We start from the raw sequence: 13,983 nt of genomic DNA, 5'->3' as shown, positions 1-13,983 counted from the left end.
AGGAGCCTCTCTCCAGGGCCAGGCAGCGCTGGCTGTGGGATGGGACAATTTTTTTTTCAGGTAGACACTTACAACAGGGCCCAATTTCACAGAGCTGCCTAAGCACAAAAAGTAGCTACGCACAATAAAATATTTTACCAGAATAAGGTTACCAGCCAAACTAACTAGTTACAAGTTCAATTTATGACTGGTCCATTTCTGATTAGCAATAATTGTTGTTTCAATATTAGCCCAATTTCATTTCCACAAAAACAGCTATAAATGCACAGAAAATGTTGATTACCAGAATTAGGTTCCCCATCCAAAATATAATTTCCACACTCAATTTGTGACTGGTTTCATACTAAATCACAATTAATAGCAGGACTTGTGTTAAACATTAATTTCTGCTTTATGCCAAGCAACTCCATGAAATTAGTCCCATTCAGTGGCCAATTTCATGAAGCTCTTATAAGCAGAAAATACTGCTTGACCAATTTCTTTGCTAAGCAAACAAATTGAGTGTGTTAGCAGTATAAACTTAATTTTGGTTGGTGTATTTGTGTTAAGCAACACTGTTCTGTGCTTAGCAAGTTTTTCTGTTGATAAGCTTTATCAAATTACTCCCCAATGTCCTCATATATGTCACTATGTAGCTCAAAATCCATTGAGTCCGAACAAACTGAAGATGAAATAATCTGATTGGAGCTCCAGAGGCAGGATAATTGCATTGTCGCTGTATATCCAGGGAATCTAATCAAAATAACACCAAATGGTGCGGGCAGGCCTGATACTTCACGGCGGCAACGGAGGCGATTGCCTCCGTTGCCCCTTGCCATTGCCTTGGTGCCCTTGAAATGCTCCAGTAGAAATTTACAATTTCCTCATAGGGTGCTCTTTGCCAAAGAGAAAATGCCTTGGTGCCCTTGCCCTTTCAAAAACGAAGCATACAGCCCTGTGCGGGTGTGTTTATGTTTTTGTTGGTTTCTTCCTTTTTTTTGGGGGGGGGGGTGGTCTGTTTGGGTAACTTATTTAAAGTAACATCAGTCTTTTACCAAGGTTGCAGGCACATCATTTCTTTTTGACACTGATGCATTATTATATGAAATCTTAAAATTCAGAACATTTATTAAAAATTGGCAAAAAAGGGCAAAAGTCAAGTTTACAAAAAATGGTGATTACTGTTAAAATTGTAACATAAACAAAAGGTTTAACAATTCAAAGACAACTTGGAATTAACAAATTTCAGTAAAGTAGTTCTGCAGAGAAGCCTGACAAAGTGAAAGCATTGCAAAGATCTTAAAATAGGCAATAAAAATTGCCAATGGCAATGCCACTTTATGAGAAGGAACTGCAGAAATTAGAGTCGAATGTCTAAATATTAGATATTCGTCAATAACCAGAAACGAGGATCACAAGAGCAACAGATGAAAACAAAAAATGCAATTCTTGAAAACCTCAACCACATGAGATAATTTGTTTCCTAAATGTTTGAAGGACAAAAACAAAAACATATCCCTTAGCAGAATTGGGTCCCTAGCCCTCAAGTGCTAGAATTCTTGCTTAGCGAATTAACTTGTCAAGTTCCTGTAGTAATTTTTGCTCAAACTGTTATATAATATTTATCCCAGCTGGGCCCCATTTTCATTGAGCTCCCACAAATAAGTCAAAAGATTATTCTTAACATAATTTTGTTGTGCTGAAAGCAACTTTTATTTGCTTAAGCAACTTTCTATGACAGCATAGCCATATGGCTGAAGAATACCCCCCCCCCCCAAAAAAAAAAAAAAAAGCACACCACAATTTTTATTTGGGAAATGGCTTTAAAAATATTCTTCTCAAAAATTAAAAAAAAAAGTATTAAAAAAAGTTGGATGACCAACTGTCAGGTATTTAAAAACTGTCAAGAATATAAAACACAGCTACACCAGTGATTTTTTTTGCTTGCTTAGTGGCGCACTGTTTTACTCAGAACCCTTGCCCCCCCCCCACCCCCGAGAGATCAACAAAACGCATTAAGTGTTTACATACTGTACAATAAGTCCTCCCAAATCACTTTTTTGTCCCCAATTGCTCCCCCCCCCCAAATGAACAAGTCTCGTGATTGCTACAAACAAACTCAACACTGTAGCAAACAAATACATTGTGACCTACATGTTATTACTATGTTTTTAGGCAATTCTAATGCAAATCACAGCAAAGCTACTTTCTTCTGTCTTAAAAATTAGAACTTTAAAAACAAAACAGGGGTCAACACTAACACTTGTCCTTGAGATAGAAAGTCAGTTTTATCCGCACTACTTTTTGTGTTTTTTTGTTTTTGGGGCACTCATTGGAAGTTTGATTATGATGACAGACTGCAGGTACAGTCGGTCTGTTTGTCCAGGCTCGGTGTAGTTGCCGCAGTTTCGGCCCTGCTTGTTGCTCCGTTCAATCAATACGGTTTCCTTGCTCCATTCTTTAATGAAGCGCATCTGCTTCCAGGACGCATGAGGAGGCTCGGGGCCTTGGTCGTTGACGAACAGCATGTCCTCTCCGCTGAACGAGAAGACGTCATGCTCTTCACTCTCTCGCCAGTTGTTCTCCTCGCCGGCGTCGATTCTGTTATTAAGTTCATGGACAAGTACTGTCTGAAGTTGGCACGTCAGGCCTCTGGAAGTTAAGCCAGTATAGAGAACCTGATCACAGCCCTTGAGGTGACCCAGTGCCAGGGCTGACATAGTGTACTTGTGCCGCAAGAAGATGCCAAACCGCTCTAAGCTTCCATCACCATATAAGAACACCTGTTTATCAGCGGAGAGTTTGGAGATGTCGGCTACGATCTTGTCCAGAATCACAGGTTTAGTCGCTGTTACCACATGCCCTTCACAAAAGCTGTCACTTTTGCATGTTCCTGGATGGGAGTAATCATACGAAAGCTCCTGAAGGATATTGTAGGTGACTGTGATCCGATGGCCATCTTGAACTGGGAGGATCTCATGGACACAGTCAGAATAGAATGCTGCCCACTGAATTTTCCCACCATCTCCAGACAAGTCAGCAAATTTGAACTCTTCTTTGATCCCTTTATGCTGTACCTTCAGTACTCCTCCAGTGTGCTTGCTAGGTAGGCAGACAACGACTGTTCCAATCATGCGAGCCGCATCAACTGGTGTGTCAACATGGGCACTGAAGAATCCACCTTTGCCGTACACATTCATCTTGTAGCGTTGCAGAGATACATCCTTCCCATTAGCAAAGGTGCTCTTGACTTTCTCAGCGATTACTTTAAGAAACTGTGGTACTATGCTGGAGTCGTAGTAGTAAGGGCGCTTGCCTTCGTAATAATTAGCAAAATTGAATTTGCTTGCAAGGCATTCATGAGCCAGGCGAACATCAGGGTTAAAAACAGTCTCCTGGCGGTCAAGGTCTCCATATGGGGCCGGGGCGCAAAACTTTAACAGTTGCTCAGCAGAGATGGCACCAATGGGCCATCCATTCAGGTTGGTTTTGTCATCTTTCATCGTCAATCGAGCCTTTGCATCAGGAGCGCTCATCTCGACCCATCCTCCGCAGCAGAAGGCAGAGGGTTTTGGTTTGATCAGCTTGCTAAGATTGTCAGCGATGCGGAAGATGGTTGAGCTCTTAGTCTCCTCAATGACAGCTATCTCTCCGAGTTTAACTCCTGAGCGACGGATCTTCTTCAGGGTTGTGTGGTACATGTCTACCTTCCTCTTGGCTGAAGTCATCTGAGTTTTTGCGGTCTGGTACTCCGCCACATGATCAGAGACGTCTGCCATGCTTACTACACAAAGTGAAACTGTCTTCAGGACAAGGAACCTGAAACAAAAGGAGAAACACAATGACATTTAATATATATTATACAAAATACAGACTGAATAGTTGCAAAAAAATAGAGGAAATGGCCGACCGATCACATTTTAATTTGGTACAGTGTTGTTCAGATTTCTGTGACGTGTTTTGAAAAGAGATCAGCTGACCAGCTGAAAAGTTGCATGCCTGTCTTTTTTGTAGTGACTCTGACATGGTCTGTGGATATGGTTCAACATGTTCAAGTGCATTTGAAATAAACATTTTAAAGAAGTTAACTACCTCAAAAATAATATTCAATTGTGTTTGTTAATCAACCGAGCATGACTAACTAATAAAACTATTATTTTAGTAAAAGGAGCAGGCTGAAAAAAAACCTCTCAAAAAGCTTAAAATTGGAATCTATGATTATTTGTTATTTTAGCCCTACTTGTGCTGAATCCTTCGCTAGCCTTGGCCTCACAAGTGCAAGTGGGGCTACAGTTATTTAAATACATAGCTCTGTGTGTGGTGTGGTCCTTTTTGGGGGGTCTGGTTTATCATAAACATATTAATATTTCAGGAACTGTGCAAAATATATTAATTTTGTGACAATTTTATTACCATTGGCAAATCTGATGTCAATTTACCTCAATAAGAAGATATCCCTTTCTGTAAAAATGAGTGAATGTGGAGGCAGGATACGGAAAGTACAGCTCAACAAGGTGGGCTAGCACTGTTTAGCAGGATACGGAAATCCAAAACCAAATCTAGTTAGTATTAGTAGTTGCAACTCACGTACCTTGCTCGTTGAACTTTTGTAAGAAAATCTTTTAGTTTCCCTTGTGTTGGTTGCCAATGACCCACTTCCCTTCTCTGAATCAAAGGGGTTGTTTTGAGGTACAGTTGGTAGGGGTTGGCTAATTTAGTAAAACATGTAGAAACGTTGACGGGTGGCGAATGTTTGACCAAAACAAAAGGGGTGCGGCATCACATCGCATTCACAGTGCAAAACCACATGTGCTAGGCCATCCAAAACACGCGCGAAATCTCGAGATACACAGTACAATAATGTACACCTCGTCCCTTGACCTTGGTTTCCTTAGTATCACTTTGAATGTATGGGGTCGATTTGCTCAACAACAAAATCGAACACGAGGTTGAAAAAGTTTTGAGGAAAAAGGGCGCGCGCCGCGCTCAGGATGATAGTCTCGGTCGAAGGCGTTTGTGTTTTAATCGGCTTATCCGGGGCTTATCAATCCACCGTTAAGAGACGACGAGGGAAGGACAAGACACGGGCAACAGATAATGGATTGGCAACCGTCAGGAAAAAGGAGAAGAGGTAGACAGAGAAGACGATGGACTGACATCATGCAGGAACAACATCGACCAGAACTGCAAGAAATAGAAATGATATGACGTTTACACTTTGGAGGATTTACATCTTGAAAACACTGGATAAACACAGCCTACTAAAAGCTTGAGAGTTGAAACAATAAAAACCCAATACTTTTCGCATCAAACTTTTAAAATAAAGTTAAAATAGTGGTATACATGTAGTAACTGTTGAGTCATTGGGTTGTGACATTCAGGTGAATGACCACGCCAAAGCGCACATCTATAAAAAGTAGATAAAAATACACTAATGCGAGTCACGCATCTCAAGAGACCTGACGAATAATGCTGACTTGTCTGTACAGGGCCCCTTTTTTCATAGAGTCCCTCTTTTTCTGGGGGGAGAGAGACGACCTTCCGCGGTTTCCCGACTCAAGCCCACCTAATCCTCAGTATGTACTATTTTTCGCCCACTCAATTAGATCATCGCAAAAGATATGAAAGCTGAAAACGTAAACAAAGTTTTCAAAATTCGCGGCGCGGGTCACCAGTTTCTCTCATGCTTTCCCCCCCCCCCCAACACTGCACTATTTGCTGACTTAGCGGCTGCAACCATAGCAACATCTACATTGTTTACGTTCCACCGCCAAAGCGTAAACGCGCCTGCTGCATGCCTTTCATATGCGGCGGCCGCCTATAATAATAATGCGGAAGTGAACCATGCACTGTTTTAGGGCCGTCAGTAAATGTTGTAATTGTCCTAATTAAAAGGCGGTTAACTTCAAGAGGGTGTCTGCTGATGTGACTTTGTATGAGTGTTATGATTGTGGTAAGTAATACACGTAGATCTACTGTTTGTATTTGGTGATGGCCGGTTACAAATAAACTTCCAGTTCCACTTTCTAGCCAGTCCCATAAAAATATCGGTCATACGGAACGGAGTGGACCGGACCGATTTATAATTATGGGGCTACCACTTCCTTTCTTTATTTCTTTCTTCGGCATGTTCAGTGTGAAGTTTTGCTGTTGTTGTACAATCGCGACAATCCTTTTGCTTGTTCGAGGCATATTTGTAGTGCGGATCATTCTAATTTCAAAACATCTAGTTCATATATGGATATGCATTTCATAACAACACGGTTTCAAACGCATTTGCTTTGGTCTATGAATCATAGACTAACTTCCACGAGGTAGCACGATGCTACCCAGCACGATCCTAGGCAACGTGTCTCTTAAATAGTTAGTTAGAAACCCGAGTTTGATTGATAAGTTCTGTCATTTCTGTCATTTCTGGCATTGGATAAAGAATCGGTGGTGAATGATCCAGCAGGAGCTTCATGAAATATTGACAACCGGAATATAACAGTCAGAAATATTTAATTTATACATAATATGTCATGTATGCAGGTCAGACAGCAGTGCTTTCTCACTCCTCAGAACTTATAACTTACATTTCTACAACTGTTTTAACCTTCCTTGTTCCTTCCTTTCCATTATGTACTTGCCCCTTTCCTCACCCCAAATAGAAATTTTTGGTCACACCGCTCTCAAGTGTTTACCGTACACTAAAAATCATTACCACAGCACAGTGAATTTGTGCTCACTTGCTGTTGACTTTAAGTTGTGAAAATAGAATTAGCTGTTGCAAACAACTTACCAACCCAATGGACCGAGGGTATAAATGCAAAAAATAGTGAATGGCCTGACGTTTCGACCCTATAGCAGAGTCTTTCTCAAAGGCTAAATGATTTAGCCTTCGAGAAAGGGTCTTTCTCAAAGGCTAAATGATTTAGCCTTTGAGAAAGACTCTGCTATGGTCGAAACGTCAGGCCATTAACTATTTTTTGACTTTATGTAGTGGCAGAGTTTCTCACTAAATGTGGATTCTGTGGTGTGTAGGATCTCATCCTACTCTAAAAAACTCAATGGCATCAGTGGTTAAAAAAAAATTGAAACAAGCATGGAAACTTTGCAGAATGTGAACAAATTGTTCAAAGTGTTTTCACAAATTTATGATAATATTTGGCCCTTTTTAGTGTTTACTGTTAGTGAATAGGTATAGTTGTTGGTCTAGTTTTGTAAGTTGTCAACAGTTGATCATCCCTGGGTTGAGCTTTACAATTGGAGAGATGTGTTTACCAGGCAGTCTGGACTTTGCATTGAGATGTTTTATTTATGTTGAACTTTGTCACACACAACAAAGGTATAGCCTGTAGCATTACCACAACAATCCACTGGGCTCCATTCAAATTGCAGACAGTCACTTCACACTGGAGCCTTCTCTAAACACCATTGTCATTCATGCAGTGGAACTATACATCTTGGCCCTCAAACTCTCAGCGCATTAAGTTGTTTCTAAGCCTTGGAGACATCTCTAAGATTGGAGTCTGAGACAGCAGTTTTGAAATCCCTTGTGTAAAGCTGAAGCTGTTGGTCAATAATTCATGCAGACTTCTCTAGTGGCTTTTGTTGCTGGCATGAAATCATAAATTTTGAATTTAGTGTTAACAAAAGAGTTGACATGTAGCCATACAGAGGTCACAACAGCTCTGGGTTGCACTCCTGTCCCTGATGACTGCATGTTGTAGTGATATATTATGACTATTAAAGCAACTCAGTACATAGCTGCATGCATACATTAGATGGTGTATTTTATGTTAAAATGATGAAATAAGATTGGAAATAAGGTAGGCTACAATCAAGGAGTGGAATTATAACAAGACCAAAGAGGCCATTTTGAGATGTTGATCAACACATAATAGTTGCACTGTTTGGATGGGCAAATCTGTCACCCAAAACCAAAGGTTCTACTCCAGATGGCGCTAATTTATTCATACCTCAAGAAGACTTTTTCAAAACCTTGGCTCAGGCTCTGAGTCTGACTCCTGCTTGTTGAATTTTGAATGATGTTTCCAACATCAAAGAACTTTTAGAAGCCCAGAGATGGGGCCTCAACAGCCAGGTGCATGAAAAGCACCTGGGTCTTGGCCTTTATTCACTGAAACTGAAATTGCCTTGGGACTCTCAAGCATGAAATTCATGGCCTGACATCTGTACACAAGATCAATCATCTCTCTTGGGGAACTGTTTTATTTGTTCCACGGTTACATCACAGACAATAATGTAGCAATCACTTCACTCATTTTTGATTGTGATGGCATCTGATCAAATTGCTAAACCAGTGGACAATCTTTTCCATCTAGGCTGTGACTTCCAATAAAAACTTTGTGATCACGGAAAACTAAAGGTATTTTGTCTTTTTGTTTTGCAGATGATCTCTCTACATTTCTCACAATGAAACTGTGATGAGACAAAGTAGTCGAGAGCAAAACCTGCCTGTTGGTCGTCAGAAGTAAGAAAGTCCAGCAACTTTCTAACCATGGTATGTAAAACCTTGCTCTTTGATAAAACTTAAGATTGTATTTCCTCAGACCAAGTTCTAAATTCTATCACAGGTTGTGTGCGCATGTGCTGGAGCTTTTATTTTAAGAATTTACCTAGTGTGATATGTTGTGGCTGAGCGTTCTACATCGTACTCAAGTTCTGATGGTTGAATCATTGGAGTGTGGGTTTGGTTCCCAGTCATGACACTTTTGTCCTTGAGCAAGGCACTCAGCCATAGTTTCTTCGCTTGACCCAGGTGTATAAATGCGAACTTGAAAGGTCTGAGACAATATTGTGTTGGACTAACCCCCTTATTAGTACTAATTTAGAGAAAATGAATCTGATCTCTTTGTGAAATCAAGCCCAGGTCTTTGCTTTGTTGACGGGAAAAGCATCTTAAAGAAATTTGTGCTCTGACCGAGGAAAAATATAGTTCTCCTCAACAAGAATTAGTTTCACTAAAACAGAATACATTTTAACAATGAAGATAAACTTTACTGTCTTTTTGCAGGCTGGTAAAAAGGGATACAGCCGCAGTGCCAAAACACTGCCCCGCAGGAGTCGAAGCAGAAGTAAAAGTCCTGGCGGGAAAAAGAAGGGTAGGAAAGCTAGATCAGCATCCCCAAAAGTCGCCAAGAAACCAGTGGATCTTATGAGCCCAGCCGCCATGACGAACGCTTACTACATTGCCCATGGTCCCCAGGAGTTTCTCGAGATGAGGGGTTTCGCCTGGCCAGATGCCCCCAAGGGCAAGAAGAAAGGAAAGGGCAAGAAGAAAAAGAAAAAATGAAGGGGAGCTAAACCAGGTTTGGACCCTGGTTTTGTATTTATCAAAGTGACAAATTGGAGTTGTGATTGCATAAGCAACATGGCATAGGAGATTTGTGTATCCACAGAGAAAAGGGAGTTGTGCACACTTTTGATTTGTTTGCAACATGAAACTTGTTGTGGATCCCCATTTCTGTATGTGCCAAAACAATGACTGAAAGGTAACGTTAAATCTATCTTCAAAAAGTGCTACCTGGATTCTTAAAGTGCGACCTGGATTCATAAAGTGCTACCTGGATTCAAAAGCACTACCTGGATTCAAAAAGCGCTACCTGGATTCTTAAAGTGCTACCTGGATTCAAAAAGCGCTACCTGGATTCAAAAAGCGCCACCTGGATTCTTAAAGTGTTACCTGGATTCTTAAAGTGCTACCTGGATTCAAAAAGCGCTACCTAGATTCTTAAAGTGTTACCTGGATTCTTAAAGTGCTACCTGGATTCAAAAAGCGCTACCTAGATTCTTAAAGTGCTACCTGGATTCAAAAAGCGCCACCTGGATTCTTAAAGTGCTACCTGGATTCAAAAAGCACCACCTGGATTCTTAAAGTGCTACCTGGATTCTTAAAGTGCTACCTTGAACAAGGACATATGACTGGATTAACAATTTATTTTAGAGACTAATCGTTTTGTACAATCATCAAAATATGCCCATAACTTATTGATTTTTGTGCTATATTTTTTGTTTCAGTGAAAATGTTTAAAAGAGCAATTTGCAACGGAAATTATGTTTTGTTTTATGAACAAAGTACCAACACTGGACTCATTGGAAAATGGCAATTTTGGAAATAAGTTTCAATATGATCTGTTTCTGTGAATGGAAGTTAGATCAAATATTACACCCACTTGTGGCAGCTATGGTCTCTGAGGTTAAGCCTGGCCCGCCACAGTAACTGCCTAGCATTGCACAAGCGGGCCATGAACTTCGCTCTTGAAAGGGCACAGTTAAGGGCACTCTATGAGGAAAATGTAAATTTGTATTGGAACTTTGCAAAGGGCACCAAAGCAAAAGCAAAGGGCACCATGGCAATTGTTTTGAGTGTAGCGATTATTTTGAGGCATGAACAAGCAGACACGGGCTACAGCTCCAAGGTGCATATATTAAAACAAATATTGGCAATTTGTTTTGCCTTTGAATTTCACAAGCTGTCTGTTTCACTTGCAAGAACAAATGCATCCCATAGCTTATACCCTTTTGTAACAAATATTTCACAATGGACTGTCTTTACAAAAGATATTTCAAGGGTAAAACAATGGATCAAACCAATAGCTATTTATGAATAATATAATCATTTTTTAGAAAGAAAAAAATATTGATCAAACAATCTAGCTTAGTTAGATTGACAAGAGGCTGAATTTTGTACTTTGCTCTGAAATATCTTCTAACCTTCATGGGATCTTTCTCTTAGTAGATTATGTGTACATGTATTTCTATGTTACTTTCAAGATCATGTTAGTGCCATCGCTGTTTTATTTTCGAGAGCAGTAACCTTTTTTTTCAAGAGCAGTTATTTCGTATTTCCAAGTTTTTAAAAGTTTTTTTTGGTTATTTTTTCGAAGAGTGGTTATAAAATCAAAATATTTTGAGAGCGGTTATTTTTATATTCGTGAAACTAAAAAGTGCTGCATTTGAAAATTTAAAACAGATGTAAACAGATAAAAAATAACGAAGTGTGAAATCAAAGAGTATAACGATCTGGCATATTAAAAGTCTGACAAACTATAGTTTTGAGTACTGTAGTTTCAGTTCATCAAAACTGTTGTATACAAGAATGAAGATATTATAACAAAATACTGAGATTGAGTGATTTTTTTCTACAGTTTTCTTATTTTGCAATGACTTGTGTAATAAAATATAAATAAAAATTAATATCTTGTTATACTTTATTTCAAGTCACAATATGCCTAATTGACTAAAAAAGAATCTTTGTCTTTGTTTGATTGAAGGGTGTTATTTTACAAGAAATAAAACCACATAGTTTGGATTAGTTTAAAATCAAAGGTTTGCAAAACAATGACATATTGTGGGCCAATTTCATAACCAGATGTTTGTGCTAACGTGTATTTCACAAGTTGGCAAGGTTGATACATTTTCTTGAAACTTGATTGTTGTTAGAGCAAGGCAGGTTTTCCCTAAAAAGGGGCACCTCTAAGGAAATGTTGAGTTTCAACGGAACATTTTGAAGGGGGGGGGGGGGGCAATTGCCTTTGTTTCCCCCAGGCTAGGCCTGTGTGACTGAATGTTCTTTCAAACTGTTTGTGCATGGATTCTTGGAGTTCAGGGTGTGGCCCTTGATCTGTCAAATAGCAGCAGACTTGCCAAAATACCGTTTTGCAGTAACGTGTGTGCTCTCAGACTTAAAGCCATTGGACCCTTTCGGTACAGAAAAATAAATAAAAGTTCACAGATTTACAAATAATTTACAAGGTTTACAGAAGGTAATGGTGAAAGACTTCTCTTGAAATATTATTCCAAGAAATGCTTTACTTTTTGAAAAAACAGTAAAACAATATAAATTCTCGTTAGCAAGAATTACGGATTTATTTTAAACACATGTCATGACACGGCGAAACACGCGGAAACAAGAGTGGGTTTTCCCGTTATTTTCTCTCGACTCCGATGACCGATTGAGCCTAAATTTTTACAGGTTTGTTGTTTTATATATAAGTTGTGATACACGAAGTGTGGGACTTGGACAATAGGCCTACTGGTTACCGAAAGCATATAATGGCTTTAAAGGGAAGGTACACGTTTGGTAGTTACTCAAAACAAATATTAACTTAAAAACTGACTTGGTAACGAGCATTGGAGAGTTGTTGATAGTATAACACATTGTGGGAAACAATTCCCTCTGAAGTAACGTAGTTTTTGAGAAAGAGGTAATTTCTCACTAAAATAATAAAAGACTTCTAGAAAGCACACAAATTCGTTCAAGGGTGTTTTTTCTCTCATCATTTTCTCGCAACTTCGATGACCGATTGAGCCCAAATTTTCACAGGCTTGTTATTTTATGCTTTATGATGGAATACACCAAGTGAGAAGACTGGTCTTTGACAATTCCCAAACGTGTACCTTCCCTTTAAGAAAACAACAAATCAAAATTGACTTGGTAATTCTGCTGCCACCTAGCTAGGCCTGCACCTTGTGTTCGAAAGTCTCCCATTGCAGTGGCCAATGTTAATAACAGAATAATTCTTGAAAAATGAAACTATAGGCCCAAACATCATTATAATAATAACCCGTTTTATATATAGCGCTTGTCACGCCCGAAGGGCGTCTCAAAGCACTTCCAACATTATTACCCGACATTACGCGCATATTTTTATACTTATAGCTAATGGTATTGCGGATAGTGTGAAATTTACTTACTGAATTAAATTGCAGTAATGTTTGTTTCTTTTTTTCTTTTTTACCAAAAGTATTTCTGAATAAAAAACTTTGAACAGAATTTGTTATGGTGTTTTCTTTTCTCTTCACCAGTGTTCTTTTTTCCTATATTTATACATTTGCTCCTCTGAGCCCAGTTTCACTGTGCTGATTGAGCAAAAAAAAAACACGCAAAATACTGCTTACCAGAATAATGTATTACCAGCTTAGAGGCACTGGGATGGACACCTTTGGTAATTGTCAAAGAACAGTCTTCTCACTTGGTATATCTCATCATGCATAAAATAACAAACCTGTGAAAATTTGAACTCAATTGGTTATCAAAGTTGCGAGAGAATAATGGGGAACAAACCTTTATGTGCTTTCAGATGCTTGAATTCGAGACCTCTCAGCTGAAGTCTCGAATTAAATTCAAATATTTTGGCGAGAAATTACTTCTTTCTAAAAAAACCATGTTACTTCAGAGGGGGGAGCCGTTTCTCACAATGTTTTATACTATCAACAGCTCTCCATTGCTCATTTTCAAATAAGTTTTTATGCTAACAATTATTTTGAGTAATTACCAATAGTATCAAGTGCCTTTAAACATGCCTTTTGACATTGTACCACATCATGGAGGAAGAGCTAGAGATATGCACTCATGTAACTGGTATCCTGCTTAGTTCTGCTAGTAGAAAAATCTTATGCATTAATTTTCTGGGGGAAAAAAAAGTTATTAATAGCCTAGCCGATCTTTTCGATCCTAATTAAAAGAACTTCTTTCTCGAAGGCTAAATAATTTGTACCCTTCAAGAAGACTTGGGTTGAAACATGAACTAGTGTTCGCAATACCATAGGTCCTTTTGGTTGGTAAGCAGTGTTTCAACAGCTAATTTTATTTTCACAATATTTTCTGCGCAGCTCAATGAAAGGGCCGGTGTTGCATGCAATTATGTCCCCTATGCAATACTATCCAGAGTACATTATTGCATATGCAATAATGTCCGCCAGACGGTTTTGCATATCATATGCAATCATGTCCGCCCGGACGCTGCTGCATGATGTAATTGTGTCCGCCCGGACACATTTGCATATGCAGTTGTGTCCGCCCATGTGCAAAACCGTCCTTGCTTTAAATTAAACGCCCTTAGTCGACTGGTCAACGGAACACGTTCGCCAGTTTTGTTACAAGCTTAAATATGAATGACATGGGAAAAATGTTCGACCGTTGGGTATTCGCTGCAATCATAAAATATGTGAATATTCATGCTGCATATACGCAGGTTCAGTACATGCACGCTCGCG

The 13,983-nt window shown here is 39.3% G+C and overlaps 1 protein-coding gene across 2 annotated transcripts; it reads right to left on the bottom strand.

Moving 5' to 3' along the window:
- Positions 1-1,060: 1,060 nt before the first annotated feature.
- LOC139954171 (uncharacterized) lies at positions 1,061-4,880 on the bottom strand. 2 transcript variants are annotated; one of them, XM_071953871.1, is made up of 2 exons: positions 4,419-4,538; positions 1,061-3,798 (listed from the first exon to the last, which is right to left on the bottom strand). In XM_071953871.1, the coding sequence occupies exon 2, from the start codon at positions 3,756-3,758 to the stop codon at positions 2,277-2,279; it is 1,482 nt and encodes a 493-aa protein (XP_071809972.1). In that variant the 5' UTR covers positions 3,759-3,798; positions 4,419-4,538; the 3' UTR covers positions 1,061-2,276. The 2 variants fall into 2 exon arrangements, with proteins under 2 accessions (XP_071809972.1, XP_071809971.1); XM_071953870.1 differs by lacking the exon at positions 4,419-4,538 and adding an exon at positions 4,571-4,880 and having other exon boundaries at positions 1,064-3,798.
- Between the last annotated feature and the right edge of the window lie 9,103 nt (positions 4,881-13,983).

The sequence above is a fragment of the Asterias amurensis genome, chromosome 2 (genome assembly GCF_032118995.1).
Source record: "Asterias amurensis chromosome 2, ASM3211899v1".
Taxonomy (NCBI): Eukaryota; Metazoa; Echinodermata; class Asteroidea; order Forcipulatida; family Asteriidae; genus Asterias; species Asterias amurensis.
Note: the sequence above shows the minus strand (reverse complement) of the source record. Positions and strands in the feature narration are given on the sequence as shown.

What these genes read in the sequence shown, in the direction of transcription:
- LOC139954171 (XM_071953870.1), bottom strand. Translation starts at nt 3,758, where the DNA reads ATGGCAGACGTCTCTGATCATGTGGCGGAGTACCAGACCGCAAAAACT.